The sequence below is a fragment of the Mugil cephalus genome, chromosome 10 (genome assembly GCF_022458985.1).
Source record: "Mugil cephalus isolate CIBA_MC_2020 chromosome 10, CIBA_Mcephalus_1.1, whole genome shotgun sequence".
In the NCBI taxonomy this organism is placed as follows: Eukaryota; Metazoa; Chordata; class Actinopteri; order Mugiliformes; family Mugilidae; genus Mugil; species Mugil cephalus.
Window position 1 is genome coordinate 15,987,006 of NC_061779.1, and position 22,207 is coordinate 16,009,212.

Below are 22,207 nucleotides of genomic sequence, written 5' to 3' on the forward strand. Positions count from 1 at the left end.
GCCCCGCCGCACACTGTAGGCCCTTTGTTGCAAGGAATGTGTGTGTGTGCGCTTGTTTTTCTGAATTTCTGCCCCCTGCCTGTGAATGACGTGTCTGCGATACACGGCACTTGTGTTTGTTTGTGAATGTGCGGCATGTAAGCCTGCGTATCTCCATACAAACAGCACACCAGCACCCTGAGGTGTAAGTCCCAGCAACGCGAACGCAGTGGAAGTTGCAAGGCCATAATTTTCTGCATCGTGTGCAGGAAAGTAATGAAAGAGAAAAATGGTCACGTCATTTATTAACCGCAAGTCACATTAATGAGCCGATACTGTGTAATCTACAAATACATCCAGTGTAGGTCCATGATAAATAGTTCCACCGCATCGTTTGATCCGTGCCTCGTTCTCTGGCTTCAGAGGCATGATTTCAAAGTGTTTACTCCCAGGTTTTCCGCAAAAACGCACTCAGAGTGTGACAGTTATAGCTACCTTTAAACAATGTGACCCCAAAAGAAATTGTTCTGTGGAAGAAGCAAAATATTTGCTCACTAGCTATATCTGAGCTACGTGGAAAGTGAGTTGCTAGCCAGTTCAAAGTGGCAAGAGTGAGGACAATCCCTGCTCTGTCGAGAATTAGAGCCACCTCGGCAAACAGGCCCGTGTGTAATGCCTGAGGGTGGGAGTTTCACTGAGGCTGGGGTTTCCGTGTAAATAAACAGTGTGGGGGTCTCTGTGGGCGGACGGCCCCCTCTCCCTGGGGTTTGGCCCAGCCTTTTGTTGCCTTTAATCCAAGCACTCTCTATTGAAAAGCATGAGGGGGTGCCTGGCTGAGATTAGCCCGCCGGCTCTTGTGTGTGCTTGAGTTTCTCACAGACTGCCTCCATACTTTTGGAAATAACACAGTTATCCCACATCCTCAAGGTGGCTGACAAGAATGACAAGTGAGACGACTGCTGGGCAATCTCAGACCTTAACGTGACATTACGACCTTAGCATTCCCCAAAAGCTTCTGTGATAGCCAGCGTGAAACATGGCCGGTCGTTCTAGCACTCGAGACATTATACAGACAAGAATTACGTCAAATTTGCTTTATGGCCATGACCATAAGTCAGTATGATACATGATAATGTACGATATAAGTGCAAAGGTTCCACCTGTGTTGACTTTTGCTAATTTATTAGCTCTGAATGTGTGTTACTCATTAAAAGATTGGATGTAAAACAATTAGTTTGCATCTTTATGCATCTGGTGTTCTTCACCGCGGCTAAGCGATAACACACAGCTGGCAGCTGTAGCACGACAAGCCAAGTGTCTTATTTTCTGTCGTTTGATTGTGAAAATATATTCAACGTAACATTAATATCACTATGTCTAATGTTGGAACAGGTCGGTGTATGTGATAAAGGCAAACAGGTTCCTTTTGTGCGCGGCTACATAGGCCCCCCATATGTAAAGGAAAACTACAGGTTGTAATGTTACAACTGTTTGCATGCTTCCTTTCTTCCTTTGTTTAATGTAGGCTCTCATTACCACGTGGTGGTAACAGATTGTTTGAACTGGAGAGAAAAGCCATTCGAAGCTAATTAAGCAGCCATTCCGGGCTCTATTCACAGGCAGAGGACCGAGGAGCACAGGCATTTGTCAGCGCTTGACCCCGCGTGGTATTGATTGACAACCCCGTTCCGTGAATGACAGGCTCGGCGGCGGCGAACCAATGGGAAGCCGGGAAGTAAGTGCACCGCGCTGCCATTGGACGAGAGGCCTTAAAGCCGCAGAGGGGTCCCACGTGGGGCAGAGCCGAGCCTTCAAAACAAGGCGTAGAGGCAGACATGGCTGATGTTCATATCACACAAAGGCAATCGCCTCCTCTCCCCCCGCTGTGCAACTATCACCCAAACGCCGACAGGCGCGAGAATCACGAGACTCTCAAAACGAAAAAAAAAAAAGACGCGTCTATTTTGTGGATGTCGTCGATCGATTGGTCATTAATGTGCCCTTCACGGTGTGTGCGCGCCGAGGGGGGAGTTAAACCTGATCATTTCTGGTTTTGGTCGTTAATTTCTAGTTTTCGCTGCAACGTCGCTCCGTGTTTTATAGCCACGTTGTGTCAACAAACTTGCACCTCCTTAATTTTCCCTGCACGGGGGCAGAAAATTGAAGAATGCTTGTTGCACCGCACACCTCCCTCCCTCCCCCGTCCCGCCGGTGGTCTCACCCAAAAATTCATCAACTTTATTTCGGCGGCAAAATAATAATAATAATAAAACAGACACAACCGCTCTAATAATAATAATGAAGCTGGGGTGCGGAATTTGAGCCGCCTCTGTCAGATTTGGATATCACCGTCGGCGCGTCAGTGCTGCTGCTGCTGCTGCTGCTGTTGTTGTTGTTGTTGTCGTACACGGTGGGACGGACGGATGAAGCCTTGTGGATCCGCGGGATGATGTCATGTATCGTTGCACCCCACGTGGGGGCCGTCGCTCTCCGATAGGCAGATGTGGCCGTGGTCCTTCCGAGTAATCCGATTGGACAGATAGGCGCTTTCACGGCAGTTCAGCCCTGCTGCCTGTGTGTGGCAACCAGGGTAAAGCTGGACAACTGGGGGAAATGCGAGATTGTGGAGAGTACCATGTTACGCTTTTAAAGAATCTCCTCGAGTCGGAAGACAGATTTTGGGAGCACGTTAAATATATATATATATATTTTTTCTTGTTGGGATTAACCGGCCACGCGCGCTGCTCCGGAGGAAGAATAAAGAAGTTTAATCGAGCTACGACCGATTTTTCTCCCAAGTGCTCTCCCAGCCTGGTTGGGTGCGTTGTGGAGAGTGATAGGATGCTTGTCCACCACGCGTACACTGCGAGGGATTAAACGCGTGAATTACAGCCTTCTCTGTTATTTTATTTTATTTTTATTTTTATTTTTTATTTTCCTCAAGGAGCAGAAGTCGGACGGGCGACTAGGACGCGCGCACGGGTATGTATTCACCAGAGCTGTTGATTTTATTTTTCAGCTTTTTTTTCCGGGGCGTACGCACAGCAGCGCTCCGCTTCCATGTCTGAGCGCGGAGTCAAACAGTAGGTGGAAGCCAGCTGCTGTCGGTTGTGGCCCTGCCTGTAGACGTCCTACAGCGGGCTTTTTATTTTTTTTTTCTCTCACACAATTTCAACACCAGCCGAGATCGGATTCACCAACAATTTGATGCAAATCTTCCTCGGAAAAAGTCATATAGCCATCAGTTAAAAGCTTTTTTTTTTTTTTTTTTTTTTTTCGCTGACCATTGACCGAATAAGGTCATCAAGAAGACAGGAGCGCACGGCAGCAGTGCTGCTTTTTAAACTGCTGCAGTGACTGGGACTAGTTTGTTGTTCTTACTACTTATTAGAAAATTGTATTTTGTTGAGTTTTTTTTTTTTTTTTTTTTTTTAATATATAGATTTTAAACCGCGTAATTTATCCACCACAGGATTTTCGCGACCTCCCCTACCCCCCACCTCACCCCTGTCTGCTGAGACTGCCGTGGCTGTGAGCAAATTTCTACCATTTTGCCAAAGGACCTGCACACTGGAGAGATAAACAAAGGATACATTTCAAGATGTATCCACAAGGCCGACATCCGGTAAGACGCGCTTCCTCTATACTCAACAGCAGCTTACATATTTATCACACTACACTGATGCCCCCTCACTTTGCTGATTCCCCCTGAAATCTGCCCTGCAAAGCGTTTTCCCTTAATGCAGGTCATCAGATTCCTATGTGCCTATATTACAATGCATTTATGCTACACCAGAATGTGCACTTAGTGGTAAATGGATGCAGATGGTTTGCATGCCTGCAGATATTTACTCAGCCAGACACTTACATATGACTGTGCTGGATATGAGGACAGGTGGCGGCTTTAATTTATTTTCGAAATTAGATTTCATATTCAGTGTGAACGCCTGTTCATGTGTAGCTTCTGGAGGTGTGAAGTAGACCCACCTCTTTGGTTTGGTAACGTCTCACTGCAGAGATCTTATCCTGGCGTGAGCATGGTTCTTCTCCTTTGACACAATGCATGATGAATAAAACTTTCTCCCCGTGCTACTTTTTTTTTTATGTGTTTATTTATTTTCTGTTAACAACCTTATTCTTTCAGGCTCCACATCAGCCCGGCCAGCCTGGCTTCAAATTCACCGTAGCGGAGTCCTGTGACAGGATTAAAGATGAATTTCAGTTCCTGCAAGCGCAGTATCACAGGTAATGATTATCGGCGAAGTCCGAACAGTGTCAACATTTGCTCTCTATTGAATTCTTAAAGGTTAAGGCCAATATTTGGCTGTTGACTTCCTGCAGGAATGAAAAAAGACCTGTTTTTTCCTTTGTCACTGTCAAAAGGGTTAAGTGTGAGTGACTTATTGAAGTGATAGAGAGGCTTGAAAATGACACCTTGTCTTCTATTTTAGTCTTAAGGTGGAGTATGACAAACTGGCCAATGAGAAGACGGAGATGCAGCGCCACTATGTCATGGTAAGATTATGTTACAATAGGGAGCAATTATGGCTCCAAATTGCAAGGCTTGTCGAAGATCTAGTTTGGGGTGGAGCGTGACGGGCTATTGTGATCACCTATGTGGTGGTTAGGGCGGGCTGAATGTCAGGTACAGGCCTGTGAAAGCACCCAGGGGGGTTGGATGTAGCCGGTTGTTACAGAGGAGCTCTTCCTGACAGGCAGTGGGCCGAGGCTCCATTATAGCACGCCCCTGATCTCCAAGGGGTCGACTGCAGCGTTGCCCTCTGTGTGTGCTGATCTGATTATTCTCCTAGGAGACTCCACGCTCACACATATGCATGGCCATAAATTAGGTGTGAGCTGATGGCGGAGGCCCCGGAGCAGTGTGTGGGAAAATGCAGCACAGTAAACAAAATGGAGGATGTGGAACACGCAGCAGTTTATTTAGCGCGCAAGTTTTTCTTTGCAAACCTTAATTATTAGCTTTTATTTTAGCAGCCGTTTAGAATAACATAGGTGTGCCCCTGACGCAAGAAATTAGTTCAGACATGACGCAGGAGGAAGGTTCCTCTGTGACAGTGTGCTCTGTTGTTCCAGGTAAACACGACACAGACGATTTAAGCCAATACATGCAGGCTTAAATTAAGCTACTTTTTTTTTTTTTTTTTTTACACAGGAAAACAACATGTCAGGCTGACAAGGAGGAGGTTAGGTAAACATGTAGGGAAGTATCCCACAGCCAGCACAGGGTGTCAGGTTACGCTCTGGCTGTGGGGCTCTGATCTCAGACAGAATGGCTCTCTTGTTTGAGAGTAATTTTCGAAGAAGCTAATGGACTGAATAATGCATTGGCCTCATCAAATAGACGCTGACTGGAAAGCCATTTCTGCCCTGGCTGCCACTTGTGGGCTCCGCGGATTACATTTCAGCCAGACAGACTGACCTGGCTGGAAATATCAAGAGTGTTGAGCAATCGCGTTACACTAAGTAAACAGACATTGTGGAGATCTGAGGGCTTAAGATGGTGATCAATAAATCTAATCCTCTCTGCACCAGCACTACAGACGACAAAATATTGATTTATTAGCTATTCGAAGAATCCCGGTTTTCGTCTGATCTTAGTCCATCACCTTTGCCTGTGGGAGAGAGGTTGTTTTTTTTATCAATGCTCAAAACCATGTGGTGATGTAATTAGTGCTGTGATCAATGTCATTGATTTGTGGCTGTGTGCATTATGTTAGTTACACTTACATCATGGCTGTGAGTGGACAAATGCTCCTATAATATTCTTTTACACGTAGTAAACATAGCGTGGATTCCACTAACCTCTAACTTCCATGAAATCTTTGCTTTGTTTTCAGTATTACGAGATGTCCTACGGGTTGAACATAGAGATGCACAAACAGGTATGTGCCGTCACGTTTTCCACCTCATTGCATTTCCACAGCGTCAGGGGATGTCCGATTCAACAGTAATAGGCTGTAAACAGGCGCAAGGGCTACACACACACACACACACAGACACACACACACACACAAAAAGACAACACAAGCTTGTCTCGCCTCTTGTACAATTGCCGTAACTCGTTTTTTGAGAACGTGCAAGCCTGGATTTGACTCAGCCTTTTGATAAGATTAAGGGTAGACTTTGGCAGGCTGGGTCTTTGACTTAATGATTAAATGGAGTGTGCTGTTAGGTCAGTGTTTCTCTTTAACAGTAATTACAAGAGCAGAGCAAAAGTCCTTTAGTCGCTTATTATCCCCTTATCTTTATCAGAAGATCCTATCTCGTATTGCTCCGTGGATCAAGCACACTGATGCCCGGAGTGATAAAGATTGTATGAATGAGTAATCCTGAGATTCCATTGCTGCGAAACCGGCGAGGCCGTCCCCTCCCCTGTGACTGCTCCAGCTTGGTTAATGACAGCGTTGGCGGCGTGGCGGATTGGCGTGGTGGGGTGATCCATCAGCGTCTGGGCCCGTGTGTCACACTGCCACATGTCTGTCAGGGCTCGGGTCGCTCTGATAGCTTCTGTCAGGCACTTATCGCCAACCGGGGGAGAGACGAGGGGGGGCGGGGTGGGGGATGGGAGCCGGAGACGAGTTGGAGAATGGAGGCGGGGGAGGGGCACCAGCCCAGCTCTGTGTAAACAGGTTAATCGACTGATCCATTTTAGCGCCTGACTTTTATCAGGAACCTCAACAGAGCTGATGGAAGCGCTTGAATAATTCATCAGTGGGGCCCTAACCTGCTGAACGGCGTGTTTGTGAGCAAACAGTGCAGGCCCCGTCCTTGCAGCTCCCCCAGCTTACAGCCCAGGCAGGGGGGGAGGAGGAGGAGGAGGAGGAGGAGAAGATGGGGAGTGGTTAACAGGCAGGGTTGGGATGGATTATTGGATGCACACAGGCATATCATTTTCCTGCCAGGAGATTTATTCCATAGTGAGGAAATTCATTCCTCTAACAGTGCATTTTTTTCATTACCGCGCGGGGACATAATTCAGATTTCTGAATACGCACGCCGGCGCAGCTAAGACGGACCGGCGGGGCGGGTGAGGGGAGGGGGCTGGTCATCTGATCCCTGTCGGGCTTCTCTATCAGCCGTGACAGTATGTACATGCAAAATGTCTAATTTCTGCTGCATGATGTCAGCCAGTAATTACCATCGTACACGGGGCCCGTTTCCAAGAACTGCATGGGGTTCGGGGCTCGTGTGTTGCTGAGGTTCAATCAGATTTGGCTGTTACCTGACGTCGTAACACAAGACATGAGACCCATGCCCGCGAGGAATCGTTTGCTAAGTAGCAAAGTGTCTGCCTGCGCCAAAGCAAACTTGGTCAGCCAACAGACTGTCTGCAGTGTTCATACAAAAGAAGGCGTGCAGTGAGAAGTGGTTTGAGAAACTGTGGCCTCCCCGAGCCATCAGTGCTTCCATAAACCCAATCTGTCATGTGGGAATCGAATGCGCTGTAATAATTTCAGGGTGTGAACTGTCGGGTGTCAGGTTCACTTACGCAGACTCAAAGTTGCTCTGTCGTGTTTCAGCGGTGGCACGAGCTCAGGAGGTTGTGGTCTTATGTGGTCGGAATACACTTTTTATTTTAAGCTTGTGTCATTCTTTGGCCAAAAAATTAATATCTGGCCGTTGCAGCTGACAGGGTCAATCAGAAAAATGACCCCTGTATCTATTTTGGCCGGCTTTTGGCTTTGCTCGGATCAATGTCAATAGCTTCAGATGCCAATTAGAAATTCATTCCCTCACATCAACAAAGACTCTCGGGGCTTTGTGCAACATCCCTGCGTTCTGAAAACATTGTTTTTCTGACGTAGACTGGCTGCCGATGAATCACATTTTCTTCTCACCAGGAAAATCAGGCGCCAGGCAATGCCGTCGTGTGCGACAGATTGTTCGCCCTCTGAACATAACTAGTCAAGTATAGTTTATAGATGGACCACGTGACCAGAGCCACCGGTTGTTTTCCTTCTGCATTTAATACTCATCAGCGTCTCGAGTCCATTTCCCCATTGCTGATAGCAACAGGCGAATACCTCTCGGCACACCATTGACAACCAGCCTGAGAGTGCGCTTAAAGTGGTGCTACACAGGTCCGAGTACCTGTAATTGTGTAGCAGCAGTGCAAAGCTGGCCTCTCAAGGGCCAAGCTGTCATCTACTTAAAGTGACAACAGCCCCATTTTTATCTGCCAGCACAACAGCAGAACAAAAAAAAAAAAAAAAACTCCCTGCACCACGCTGTATCTATTTTGACAGCAGAGGCGAGCTGAGTTTATGCCTTTTCCGTGTATTTGCATGTTGTGTTGTGAGAGACTGCCAGTTGTTTAGGGCACAGTGGATCAGCCACCTCCTGACCTCTCCCAGCCAGCTGTCACCATGACACTAAGCTACAGAGGAATGGACTGCGCGCTCAAGGCCCTTTTCACAAATCCTGTCAAATGTTCGCCTGCTATTTACATGGCTTATCTCAACAAACATGGATTATACAGACCCTGTAGCTTTTCAACCGTTTCTGAGGGTCTTCTTCAGCTCTTTCTAGAGCACTTACTGCACTGCATTAATACAAACGCCTATAAAAACCTTTATCTGAGGTTTGTCTTATCGGTGCTTTATTAGTTGAAGGTGGCATTTATTGGGTGTCAGATGAGACCACAGTTCAGTTTGGACAGTTAATAATCAAGTTATAGTCGGTGTTATCTTATGGACTATTGTACTTTCTGTAACAGATACTCGTTTCACACAATTGCCTCTGATCCCGGGCCTCGCTGTGATTCATCTTATATTTCATCTTCGGCTCGGTGTTTGTCCTGCTGGCTCTCCTGGCTAAGTAGCTATCCATGTTGCAGCTTGGGTCAGCAGGTCTCGTTCTGTTGGACATTACTCTCCAATCTCTCTGGCTCTGCTCAGAGGTAATATGTCTGGCTGCCAAAACTGCCTGGCATTTCTGCCATGTGTAATAAATAAGCTGGCGGTCTGTAAAGTACATTGTGTGTGCTGCTCCAAATGAAAAATCAGAGAAAATCCCTGTGATGTGTTTGTGTTCCGCAGTGGCCCTGGGTTGAACCGCAGCTCATAAATTCCATAGATGAGGTAGCTTTGGCACTGTTATTTTTCTGCTCCCAGTGCAGAGCTTGAACCTGAAAGTCTCATCTCCCATCCTTGGAAGGAGCAGGAGGCAGAGCGCAGAGCAAGCCGGCTGTGGAGTGTTTTTACAGGAGAGGGATGGGAGGGAGGGAGGAAGGGAGGGGAGGGAGGGGATCACTCCCCGGTCCTCAATCCTCCTCCCATTTCTCTTTTTATCCACCATTCATTTGGTGCGTTCATGTGATCGACAGGCTGAAAATTCAATTTAATGACCTGCCTCCAAGCACGTAATATGATTTTAAAGCCTGTTACGGTCAAGCAGAGGTGCCATTTGCATAATGATCCCGGCGAGATAGGGCTGCAGCCGTTGCCATGGTAGTGGGTAGACAAGCAGAAGAATGGAGGCTTGGAGGGTGGTGGGCTGGGCGCTTGATTGCAGAGAGAAATGGCTTTGCCCTCATTCTTGGAAAGCCTTAGCAAACTGCCCCCTTCACACATGCTGGCTGTTATTTAACGGTATTGGTCATAGATTAGAGGTGTCCTAACAGTGGAAACGCTGTTTATGTTTGTGCACTTGGCCCGTTAATCGTTAATGTGAGTTGCCGGCGCTGTCACATGTAAGTAAACAGCGGCGTCTAGTTAGCGGGCCTCTCTTCCTGAGGTGTGGTTGTGTGGTTTTACACTGAGGTTAACTGCAGGACAGTGCAGATGCAGATGAGGCGAAGGAGGGCAGGGTGAGAGAGGATCCTCTCAACGCAGCAGCACTCTGCCTGCTCATATCCGTTTAGCATGGAGTGCACTCTCAGCACAGCTGTGCTCTATCCCCCTGGGCTCTCCTAATGTTTTAAATATTTCAAATGTCAATATCACGCTGTTTAGAGGATGTTGAGTCAAGCAGTTCTGATTGCCGCAGTAATTGACTTAATCGGTGTAAACATTAAAGGCGGGGTTACATGAAGTCACTGTTTCATACTTTACCGTCTCATTTTGCTCCCCTTTTGTTTTCCCAGACGGAGATTGCCAAGCGGCTCAACGCAATTTTAGCTCAAATTATGCCTTTCCTGTCACAAGAGGTGAGTTTTGAGTTTGGCCTCCAAACAGTGTCACAGTTTAGCGCTGGAATAAAGCTGCTTATTGTTGTCAGGATTTTAACGATATCTCTTAAAAGAACCGTTCAGGTTAATCAGTTTTGAGTAATTGCGCGAGAGGGCATTAGCCCTCCTTTTTTTTTAAATTCCAGTAGTGCAGTGAAAATCAAGTGTGACATTCATAGATAAGTGAGTGTGTGATAGATGTTGGCGTATCCAAATAATGTTTTGAAATGTGTTTCTTCCAGCACCAACAGCAGGTTGCTCAGGCAGTGGAGAGGGCTAAGCAGGTGACTATGACCGAGCTGAATGCTATCATCGGGGTACGTGGACTTCCCAATCTGCCTCTCACCGTGTGTATACCCCCTTTTATTCCTTTTATTTGACCTGTGGTGGGGCAAACCTGCACATAAAATGCTGACATTGCTACATTTTCATGTACCAAGTAATCGAAACTGTAGTACACCGACGTTATAGTGCAGATTTGCCCCTTGAATCAAATGTGTTAACATATGTGTTCTCCAGTTTCATGCCACATTGTTCACCAGCAAGTCCCAGCTATACACACAACAAGTGTGACTCTCATGAGCCGGTCTGTTGCTTCAGATTTGGTCTCGGTGGCATCTTCACCGCCTTGTTGTGTGTTTATAAATGCGAGTGTGAGAGCTCTTGAGATCCCCTTCACAGCCCGCATCGCTTTAATTGGCTAAGGTTTTAACGAGGAGCTTCATCCCTCACTGTTGACCTGGATATCTGTGGAAATTAAAAAGCTGAGGGTGAACACGACCCAGCCAGCGCTGCTAGCTAGCCCAGACAGTACTGACAGCAGTCAGCCATCGCCGCAAGCTTTGCAGCGCAGATCTTTGCACAACACAGCGCTGAGCAGTAATGTATGGTGTTCATCACCGCTTCCAAACACCATCTGCTCCCCATTGATCAGCTGCAGCCGCGCTGCCCTCCTGAAATAGAAGTGATTGGTTTCACTCGCGATACAAAGCCCGGGCCATCGGTGATCTTATTACTACAGTTGAATCTTTAGCATACACTGGAGACCGAGCCAAAAGGCCGACTTGATGACTTGGGGCACATATTGGAATTCAATTAATGCCCCCTCGGTGACCTTTTGTTCCAGGATAATTACTCCCTGGAATTCGTGTGAGCAGGTGTCTTGAGGTGATGGAGGGCTGTTTGTTTTGTGTCTGTTGGACTGAGGCAGATACTTTATTACACTTTCACCAAAGCAGAGCAGCTGCGAGCAGCAGTTGTTCCTAAGAATAACAAATTTAACTCCGTCCTGTGCGAGGGATTTATTTATTTATTTATTTTTTTTTTGAATTGGGAACAATAGAATGCTGGAGTATTGCTGTTCATTTCAGTTCGTTGCTGTGATCATTTCACCGTGGCTCCGTGTTGGTCTTTGTCTATTATTTAAAACTTGCCAGCGTTAAAGATTCACGTTTTATGAAATATTTGAGGAGCCCATTCATGATTTCAGTCGACGGCCCTGTGTGGCCCCGGGACGGTGAGACCTCCACTCAAGTCACGCAGCTCGCTCGTGTCAGAGGAGCTGGAAATGTAGCTACTGTATGTTTTACGAATACCTTTCCATTAGTTATTTATTAAGGAGAGGCTGTGTAGGCATGCCAAAGCCCTCATGTATATTGTAAAGCAAGGTGCAGTGAAAGAGCGTGCCAGGCAGACAGGCAGCATCCAGGAGCCAGTCGCATGTCTTATTGATGGAGCCCAGGGCCATTAATAGAATGCAACTAGGGCAGCCGCTTGCACTGAATCTGAGTAGTTCTGCTCTGCTCCCTGTGTGATTAGAAGTTACACCAAATGTTCGAGTCAACAGGAAGCAGTTCAGATAAGCTCGCCTTTCTCCATTTGGCTTTGGCTTTAAAGGAGTGAAATGTTTCTTTAGCTTGTAAGATCACTGACAGAAATAAAGGAGAGAGGTCATCTGTAGCGGCTTCAGCCCCGGCCACTCCGTCCTCCTTTTCGGCGGCAGCAAGCTGCCCACCCTGCTGTCATGGTCAGCATCCACAGATATCTGCCTGAGCCGTGCTGGTGTTAATGGATTTGCTGTGTGCACACATCGGGGCCTGAAGGACTCGTGCACGTCTTGTGGCAGTTTTTCTCGCCCAAGTGCGATGCATTTCTCTATAGCTGTTTTGTTAGCACACCCAAGACTACCATAATACATTTGCTCAGTTTTGCTAGAGTGTTTTTTTTTTGTCCTCTAGCCTCAGAAAAGCCTTTCTCTGCCTGAGAAAAAAGGGCAAAGAGTATGTCTTTATCTCGGAATATTAAATTAGAGGAAATTGGCCAGACTCCTTTTTTATTTATTATTGTCTTCATTTATGGCCCTCTAATGAGGGCTCTTGCTGATCAACCATGCTTATTACCCATCAGTGCCTCATTAAACACAATGAGCAAGGATGGTTCTCCCCTGCCAATGAACTGGCTCCTTAATTTCCCTCATGGACACAATATTATAACACACTCACTCTTCTCTTAGGTTCTCTCTATCTCTGTGTCCTGGGTACATTTTGTAATTGGATTGACATCTGCCCCATGGAGCAAAGGACAAGGTTGCAAGATAAAAAAACGCACCATTTTCCAATCTAGTCCTCACCCCCAAGGCAGATAATGAAAAAGTCAAGAAGCGATTATAAGGAACGTCCCTGTTATGGGTTTTAAGGCGGTATTTTGGTGGTATGTTTCCCTTTTTTCCTGGGACTCTGTTTTAAAGAGTTAATTTGAAAGCGAGTTCCTGCTGAGTTAATGTATTTTTAACTATGTGTTGGCCCTGCCCATCGCCTTGTTCAGTGTGTTGTACCACCCCCATAGTCATTACATATATCCCAGTATTCCTGAAATGGCCATAAATGGCCACTGATTGAAGTCCGTCTTGTAAAAGAAAGGTGCGCGCTGTAACGGCAGCTGAATTATTCAGCTGGCTCGCAGATGGGTAATAAATTGCTGATGTTTTTATTGGTGTCTCAGCTAAGTATTATTTAACCTTGCTTTAAACTGCTTACTTCCATGCTGAGTGCCTTTTAACTCCCATCTATTTCCCTGTGCCTTTCAAATATTGATGGTGAATATTGGAGCTTTGACTGAGTGCCAGCATGGGACCCCTGGTCCTGGCTCCCAGAGCAGCCTTTCCAGACGCACACTCAAAAACACACTCACAGACTCGGAGTGAGAGCGAAGGAGTGCCAGCTTCTGGCACTTAGCGTTCCCTCAGTCTCTTAAAGTTCGGGTGTGCAAATGATTCATGTTCTGTCAATCCAGGAGCGCGAGAGTAGTTAACAGACACTGGTTGTGTTTTTCAAGTGTTTAAAGGGGGGAGTAGTTGTTTAGTCCACCGGCTGACAGATTCCTATACAGCTCCATGTTCTGTAAGACGACTGCTCGACTCGTTGACGGCGCAGGAGCTCTGCGGCGCTGCAGCATGGAATGCGTTAGTTTATGGGAAGCGGTTTTTCTCTGTTAAGCTGTAAATCACCCTTGGCGTTGCTGTTTTTCATTAATTCAGAATGAAAAACATTTCTGTGATTCTGTTCTTAATGCGTACTACTAACGCCGTGTGACTGAAAGTCCTGGCCCCTGCGTTTCATTCATTAGACATGTTGAGGTGATTCTTAGTCATAAGTTCTTCTCTCCTCGGCACAGATCTAGGGCTTATGCCACCCAGGCCTGGTATGGAAATAGCACTGAGGGGGATTGCTGTCTGTTCCTGACAGTAATAGATGTGTGAATGTGCTAATATCAAGGGGGGTTTAAGTGATCAGCCTCATGGTTAGGATGTGGTTTCTCCTTGCCTTTTCCCTCCAACCCACTTGGTGTTTGTCTGTCTATCTCCCTGTCATCTTACAGCAGCAGCAGCTCCAGGCGCAGCACCTCTCCCATGCCGCTCACGGGCCCCCGGTACAGCTGCCGCCTCACCCGTCGGGCTTGCAGCCGCCCGGCCTCCCCCCGGTGACGGGCTCGGGATCAGGCCTGCTGGCGCTCGGCGCTCTGGGCAGCCAAGCCCACCTCCCGGTGAAGGATGAGAAGAACCACCACGATCTCGAGCACAGAGGTGAGGAGTTAGCCTCCGCCCCATCACCGTCTAACCAGTTTGTAGGGAGGGATTGAAATGTATATTGAATTCATCAGTATTGAAAAGATGTTAAACAGGCAAAAACCAATTTAGTGTGGCGGGGCTTCTCTCTAGAGCAGCGTTGTCGGGCCCTTAGGTGAGGAGCACATCCTGTCTGTTCACATTCTGTCTGGGTAATGAGCTGGTACATTCCCAGCCCATGACTGCATAAGCTATTCAACAAGCTCCAGTACACGGTGATAGGCAGGGGCCTTGTGCCCTGCAGTTGATTCTCACACGTTCAGCCAGAAGCATCTGTTATGATGTGCTAACTGACTTGTTTTTCTTTTTTTGCTCCACTCGGTTTCATCATCACCTCAACTGCCATTGTGATGTCTGCCATACAGAGAACGCGGTGAGTGTCCAAAACTACATCTGTTGCAGGCTTGTTTTGTAGCTCCACAGCAAATGTCAAGAAAATATTCCCCCTATCTGCGTGCTATCACTGATTTCATGCACTGTCGTAATCTGTTTTCAATAAAATGATTAATGGAAAATGAGGTTTGAAATATAAACCCTGTGCTTTTAATCCAGAGGGGAAATAACTGGTATCATGTTGGAGAGATTAGAAGCCTTGTAATTTCATCACAATTAAAAAAGGACTTGGACTTCGCCCTTCTTAAAGGATTTATTTGATCCCGTCTACTGTCTCTCTTGTTTACCAGCTCGGTCTTTCTTCTCCTTGGCATGGGATGAATATTTATGAACACAAATGGAGAGTTGTTTTGTTTTCTTTCCCTCCACCCCGTCTGGCTGGACCTGTTAAAGCGTTTTATTTGAAATGCTGCGATCTCTGATGGCTCGTGATGGGCCGGTGAGATTGTGTTTCTGTAGGCTGGGCCCGCTGAATGGGTGCAGTCATGTCTGAAGAAATGGAACTCCTGCGGCGAGTAGCGGGCCTGTTTTGTTTCTGTGCTCTCGTCCCAGGTCATCTGATAGTGGAGTGGTGACTTTGGTTAATGAGTCACGCTAAGCATCTCTTTAAAGGTCAGCCATTATGCAGACGGTGGCCCTTTGCCCAGACTGCTAGTCCATCAGCCATTGTTCAGTTCTCTGGGTTGCCACTGACTTCGTCCATGTTGTTGCTCTGGTTCTCGGATGAGGGACAGAGGGAATCGGGCGAACTTGGCAGTTCGCAGGCAAATGGCAAACTCCTGTGAAAGCTGCTGGACACCCGCCTAGTGCCTCCCATTCTATTGGCGTTTAGAGTGAGCCGTCCCAGCTTGTGTGGGCAGGCTCCATGAAGAAGCACCAGTCAGTCCCACACTGCCGTGCCCACTGGCAGGATATAGATTCCCTTTCTTTATCAGAGCTCAAAGCCTGAGCTGACATGGTGCCCAAGCGCGCTGCTGCAATCAATGTCCAGTGCCCACGACATATAGTTTTTTTCCCCCCCTCTCCCCATTTCTCTCTGTTCTCTCGCTCTCTCACGCTTAGCCTGACTGACTCTGGAGAAAAGGCCCTCTGTTCGGCCACAACACACTGCTCATGTCCCTGTGAGGCTGTTTGTTGTCCAGTTATGAGGAGGAGGGGAGCCCAGCTCAGAAAACAAGCCCTCCGCCTTTCAGTTCAGATAACAGCCTATTCTGTTATGTGGCCAGGGACAGGCTTGTGTGTGAGATTGGGCTTGGCTGGTGTCAGGGTACTGTTTGGAGCTGGCCCTACAGCTGCATTTTAAGAGTCTGCTGTTTCCATCGCTGTGTGAATAAGGCATTTTTAGTGTTTGGATTGGCACAGTGTGTTCTCTGTGAATTTGTAATGGATGAATGGCTCGCTGCTCTTTTACGAAGGCAGGCAAAATGGTAATAAAGCGTGTTTGGTTTTCTCTTTGCAGAATAACTCTATATCCCCATCAGAAAGCTTGCGCACAGCCAGCGAGAAGCATCGCAGTTCCTCTGACTACAGTTTGGACTCTAAGAAACGCAAAGTGGAGGAGAAGGACAGCATGAGCAGATATGTAAGTCGTTAAGAAAAGGTTTGACATGTTGGGAAACGTACCCTTTTGCTTCCTTGTCTGATAAGAAGGTCATTACCCCCCTCATGTCTGTTAGGAAGCTACAGCTACAGTTTCCCTCCTTCTGTCCAAAGAAGAAAAGAAAGACACGCCTCTGTCCATCACCATTATCATATTATATTGACCATACAACAATAAAAAATTATAATAAAAAAAAGTTGTTATTTTACTTTAAGGGGTAGGCTATATGTTCAGGGTGATCTTTGGCTCAGAATAATGACTTCCTGGAGTCCATGCTGGTTGCCTGGCAACCTCACTGTGACAACAAGGCTCCAGGAAGTTAGTGCTCCTGGCTCCAGGCTTATCCAACTCTCAGCATAAGGCAAATAAACTTATTTCCCAAAATGACAAAGAGCCATAATTTATTTTGAAACACGTCTGAAACATCTGATTGATTTGTTTGTACAGGACAGCGATGGAGAGAAAAGCGATGACTTGGTGGTAGACGTGTCCAATGAGGTGAGCGGTGTAGCCATTAACTCTTAAAGCATATTATGATGTACTTAAAGGTTGCTGTTATACATAAACATCAAAATCTACTGCTGTGCTCTCTCAAGGATCCTGCCACTCCGCGGGCAAGTCCGGCCCACTCACCACCTGAAAATGGCATCGATAAGCCCCGCCCTCCAAAGAAGGACACGCCCAACAGCCCTGCGTCAGTGGCGTCCTCTGGAAGCACACCGTCCTCCAAGGCCAAGGAGCTCAGTCACGTAAGACATCAAGAGAATTGCGGGCGAACTAGGACAGAAAGGGTTTTAAATGAGAATTGCAGAGAGAGCAAAGGACTGTGTTCAAATAGATCTAGGGCGTTTTCTGCAGTGGATTAGGAATGGCTGTCTGTGCTTTAAGTGCATGACTAAACGTCAGGGATAATATTGTCCCGCATCAGGATCAGTCAGGTCTTCTCTGTTAATAGCTCAATGTATTTAACTATTCCAGGATTTTTTCCCCTCTGCCTCGCTAAAAGATTAAAGCCAAAGCAGTAAGGGGATAAAAACGGCCCTATCTCCATTGTGACCATAATAGGTTTTAGAATAAATAGCAGTTTATGGCTCTGCAGGACTATGAGGGTTGTCAGAATTAGATTGGATTAAGTTCAGTTTGCTCTCAAATTGTCAGCCTGCACAGTGCCTACTTTCTGGGATTGTGAATGTGCTTGCTCTCTCGTTCCCTTGACAGAATGACAAATCCTCCACGCCTGGTCTCAAATCCAACACCCCCACCCCCCGGAATGATGCCCCCACCCCTGGCACCAGCTCCACTCCTGGGCTCAGACCCATACTGGGCAAACCACCAGGCATGGAGGCTCTTGGTTGGTACCGTTCTTTTTCTTCTCTAGAAACTGAAGTAATGTTTTTCCATTCGGTATTGTTATCTCACATACCAATGTCCGTTCTTCATTTCTGTCTGCAGCAGCCCCAGCTTTGCGAACCCCTCTGTCCATTGCAGGCTCCTATCCTACCCCCTTTGCCATGATGGGCCACCATGAAATGAACGGAGGCCTCACTAGTCCCGGGGTGTACGCTGGTCTGCACATCTCCCCTCAGATGAGCGCAGCAGCGGCTGCAGCCTACGGTCGCTCCCCAATGGTAACACCTTTTCGCTTCACATAGACTGCCTTGCGGGATTTCGCCGTGTTCACGGGTCAGTAACGGATCCGCTGAAACATTTCCATCTGATCGTCTTTTAGGGATTTGATCCTCACACCCACATGAGAGCCCCAGGCCTTCCAGCGAGTCTCACATCCATTTCTGGCGGCAAACCGTAAGTGTCTCAACAGATGTGTTGCGCGTGCATTTTTAAAGACAACACTGACATCAAGCAAGCAAACACGAATTCAATGTTTTCCCGCAGAGCGTACTCCTTCCACGTCAGCGCCGACGGCCAGATGCAGCCCGTGCCCTTCCCGCCCGACGCCCTGATCGGCCCCGGCATCCCCCGCCACGCACGCCAGATCAACACGCTGAGCCACGGCGAGGTGGTGTGCGCCGTTACCATTAGCAACCCAACACGTCATGTCTACACTGGTGGCAAAGGCTGTGTCAAAATCTGGGACATCAGCCAACCTGGCAGCAAGAGCCCTGTGTCCCAGCTGGACTGTCTGGTGAGGCCCTCTGCTGATTCTGCGTTCCACTCATGAACAACTTTTTTTTTTTAACACTTACTTCTTTTTGAGCAGTTGTTTCAAAAGACGTGAGCTCTTTATACATGACCTATTTCCACTAACAATGGGATAATCCTTAGTTACACATGAGGAGCACATCACTCTGACAGTTTGACAGCGAAGGCATTGGAAGACAAATGCGGCTGATGCTTTTACTCAGTGTTTGTATAAATCAGAGGAGATTACTTCTTGTAACAAAACTTACAGGAAGGACTTGATAAACATCACTTAACATTTTATGATTTATAGTCGGCTTGACATGTAAACATCATTCAAAAAATGTGTAAATTCGTCAAACTAAAAACTAGTCTTCTCAGTCAAGATTGGCTTTTCGGTTGATTTGTTATGACGACAGGATTTTCATCCCGTGATTTGTTCCCAAATCTCTCTCTCTGCAGCTCCACTCCCCCGAACACGTATTGATTCTCTTTGTCCTCTGTGCAACAGAACAGGGATAACTACATCCGCTCCTGTAAGCTGCTGCCTGATGGTCGCACATTGATTGTCGGAGGCGAGGCCAGCACATTGACCATCTGGGATCTGGCCTCTCAGACACCCCGCATCAAGGCTGAGCTCACCTCCTCGGCCCCGGCATGCTACGCCTTGGCCATCAGCCCCGACGCCAAAGTCTGCTTCTCCTGCTGCAGTGATGGAAACATTGCCGTTTGGGACCTGCACAACCAGACTCTTGTTAGGTTGGGAGAAAAAAAATACTTGAGTTTAGAGTGTGTGGGCTTTGACCCCACAACTGAATTTCTCTTGTGCGAGGCCTTTTAAAAGAGCGTGTCAATAAATGTTTGTATTTCCTCTGACTTTGATTGTAGGCAGTTCCAGGGTCATACAGATGGTGCTAGCTGTATTGACATATCCCATGATGGCACAAAGCTGTGGACAGGAGGTCTTGATAACACTGTTCGTTCCTGGGATCTGAGGGAGGGTCGACAGCTGCAGCAGCATGACTTCACTTCACAGGTACAAGCCTCAAAGATGGACGCTCACAAAAAACGCAACCCCATTGGGATTGAACAATTGGGAATTAACCGTCCATTCTATTTCCAGATCTTCTCCTTGGGCTACTGTCCGACTGGAGAGTGGCTTGCCGTGGGTATGGAGAGCAGCAACGTGGAGGTGCTCCACCATTCAAAGCCTGACAAGTATCAGCTCCACCTGCACGAGAGCTGTGTCCTCTCCCTCAAGTTCGCCTATTGTGGTATGAACAAACACACACAAAAAGAGCAAGGGAGAATGCTGACTGCACTGAACCGCCAGCATTTCTTAGCCTGTCCTATTTAATTTAGTGCTAAAACTGCAATGACTTTTTTTTTTTTCTGTAGGAATTGCTTTTTATGTTCTCAAAGTTGGGATGTTTTAACTCTTCATTTGTAGGCGTTTTTTTTTCTAACACTTCTTAGTCCAAGGTGATCTGATGGCAGTGCTGTTTTCTTGGCAGGTAAATGGTTCGTAAGCACTGGGAAGGACAATCTGTTGAATGCTTGGAGGACTCCTTACGGCGCCAGCATATTCCAGGTACGCAGATCAATACTCTCTGTCTGCAGCCAGGGCAAAAGTATGCACAGTTGTCTCTGAGAGGAAGGAGACTGTGACCGCTGTCTGACAGGACTATCCTATCAGTGAAAACTGAACCCGAATTATTGACCTGACAAAGAAGTCTTTTTGAGGACTGTCAGGCCAGAACTTGATGCCACTGCAATCTAATCTTGTCCCGTAGTCAGCTAATCTTTTCCACTTAACTATAAATGTAGTCGAGCGTATTAACTGCTTTGAAGACTGAAATGTTTTTTGTCTTCTTTTCTGCGAACAGTCCAAGGAGTCCTCATCTGTCCTGAGCTGTGACATCTCAACAGACGACAAGTATATCGTGACGGGCTCTGGTGACAAGAAGGCCACTGTATATGAAGTGATCTATTAGAACAGACTGCTTTGGATCAGAGCATGGTCATGCTCAGGAACAGTAGACTCTTCCTCCATCTACCTTCCCTCACACAGACAGCATGGATGTTGCCTGCAGCCCCAAGGTGGATGGGCAGGAGGTTTGGCAGTGCCAGACTGGAATGGGTGGCAGCGCTGTTGAGGCCCTGGATGCTGTGTCCATCAGCTTTGCCCTTCCTCACTCATACAACTAACACTTGTACAGCGAGTGCAGTTTCCCAAGGCACTAAGAAGAAAATAATGTCTTGCTGTTTTTTTTTTTTTTTTTTTCTGTTTGTTGGATATTTCGTTTTTTTTTTATTCGTCCTTTTTAATGTGGAGATAAAGTTCCATGACACAACTAGAAGCGGCGCTTCGCTCTGGAGCTTCTCCTTGGAGGTCCTGTGAAAAGTGTACATAATGGAGTAATAAAAGGCCTTTTATAGATTTATATTTTGGTGTCCAGTTACGCTTGTGATGGTTCTTTCTTGTTCTCTCCGTGATTTTCTGTCCCCTCGGGGGATGGAAATTAGATTAGGACTTTGTAAGAGGATATTCTATTTCAGTTTTTTCCCTCCTTGGCTTTTTTTCATGTTCGTTGTCCAGAATGACCTTTTCGGAAATCTAATTTGGATTTTTTTTTTTTCTCCCCGACAACGGCCTTTTTTTTTTTTTCTTTGCTATTTTCTGTGACACAGACATTGGGATTTTAGCAGTAGAGAATTCTGGAAAGGCCCTTTTTTCAGACAGGAGGAAGGAGAAAATCATGGTTTCCACTTACGCCTACCCCGTGGCCCTACTCAGCAGAAATTCAACCCTGAAATGAAGACCTATCACTGAACACTGGCTGCGTTCTATAACATCAAAATGGATAACTATCAACTGGAGGACTGATGGATTTCGCACAGCAGCTGTGACTCGAGCTCAATGTGTTGACTCCACTATTGTATGAAAAGTCATTGCTCCACCCAGCAAAGTTTAGTCATCAGTCTAGAAGTGTTAATTATTTCCTCTTTGTTTGATGGCCTGTGACTGATACGCGACACTTTCACGGTTACTCATAGAGGTGGCAAGTGACACCATTACCACATTTGGCATTTGGGTATACTGTTTGCTTTCTTCAGTATTTCATAATATTCCACTACAAATCTTCTCATAGAAGGGAACAGTCTCTGCATAAACACGCAAATTTTGTGTCAGACTGTGTCTCATACACGTGTCATCATCCATAAGGATTGTACAGTTGACAGTTGTTGATAAATCAATAAACTGTTTTTATATAAACTAATTTTGACTGAATTTCTATAGTGCTGTTGTCTTGCTGCTGCTGCTGCTGTAGGCTTTATGGAATAGTTCTAACTTTTGAGTAGTATCCATATGAACTTTCTTGTAAGTGGATGGATACCACCGTCATGTGTATACATAGAAATGAACCTACCTACCCCAGAGTCTCGCTTAGTATTAAGACTAAAAATGGAGAAATGGCTAACCTGAGTGTTAGAATCCAACAGGATCCTTGCTAATTAATGTGAATAGGCTTGTGGGCACAATTGTTAAAAATGTTTTTGAATCATGGTGCCTAAAAGGAGCTGGTACTGCTGGATAGAGAAAGACTTGCTGTTCCCCAGTTCTAGTCTTGTGCTAAGCTAAGCTAAGCTAACTGTTTTCCTTCTGCACCTCATGTTACCCATGGCCATAGGATCGTAGGAAAGCAGATAATCCTTTTTTTTTTTTTTTTTATCAAAATGTCTAATTATTGCTTCGTGTGACTCAGTATTTGAAACAGGGAAA

At 46.5% G+C, this 22,207-nt stretch overlaps 1 protein-coding gene across 4 annotated transcripts; it reads left to right on the forward strand.

Moving 5' to 3' along the window:
• The first annotated feature begins 2,498 nt into the window (after positions 1–2,498).
• On the forward strand, positions 2,499–21,704 carry tle3a (TLE family member 3, transcriptional corepressor a). 4 transcript variants are annotated; one of them, XM_047596449.1, is made up of 21 exons: positions 2,499–2,961; positions 3,452–3,604; positions 4,124–4,224; positions 4,431–4,494; positions 5,838–5,882; positions 10,085–10,147; positions 10,411–10,485; positions 14,045–14,249; positions 14,657–14,664; positions 16,144–16,266; positions 16,732–16,782; positions 16,881–17,033; positions 17,503–17,635; positions 17,740–17,912; positions 18,014–18,087; positions 18,178–18,427; positions 18,935–19,182; positions 19,312–19,459; positions 19,547–19,697; positions 19,938–20,014; positions 20,310–21,704. In XM_047596449.1, the coding sequence occupies exons 2-21, from the start codon at positions 3,581–3,583 to the stop codon at positions 20,415–20,417; spliced, it is 2,274 nt and encodes a 757-aa protein (XP_047452405.1). In that variant the 5' UTR covers positions 2,499–2,961; positions 3,452–3,580; the 3' UTR covers positions 20,418–21,704. The 4 variants fall into 4 exon arrangements, with proteins under 4 accessions (XP_047452405.1, XP_047452403.1, XP_047452404.1 ...); XM_047596447.1 differs by having other exon boundaries at positions 2,502–2,961; positions 10,411–10,515; XM_047596448.1 differs by having other exon boundaries at positions 2,503–2,961; positions 17,737–17,912.
• The last annotated feature ends 503 nt before the right edge of the window (positions 21,705–22,207 follow it).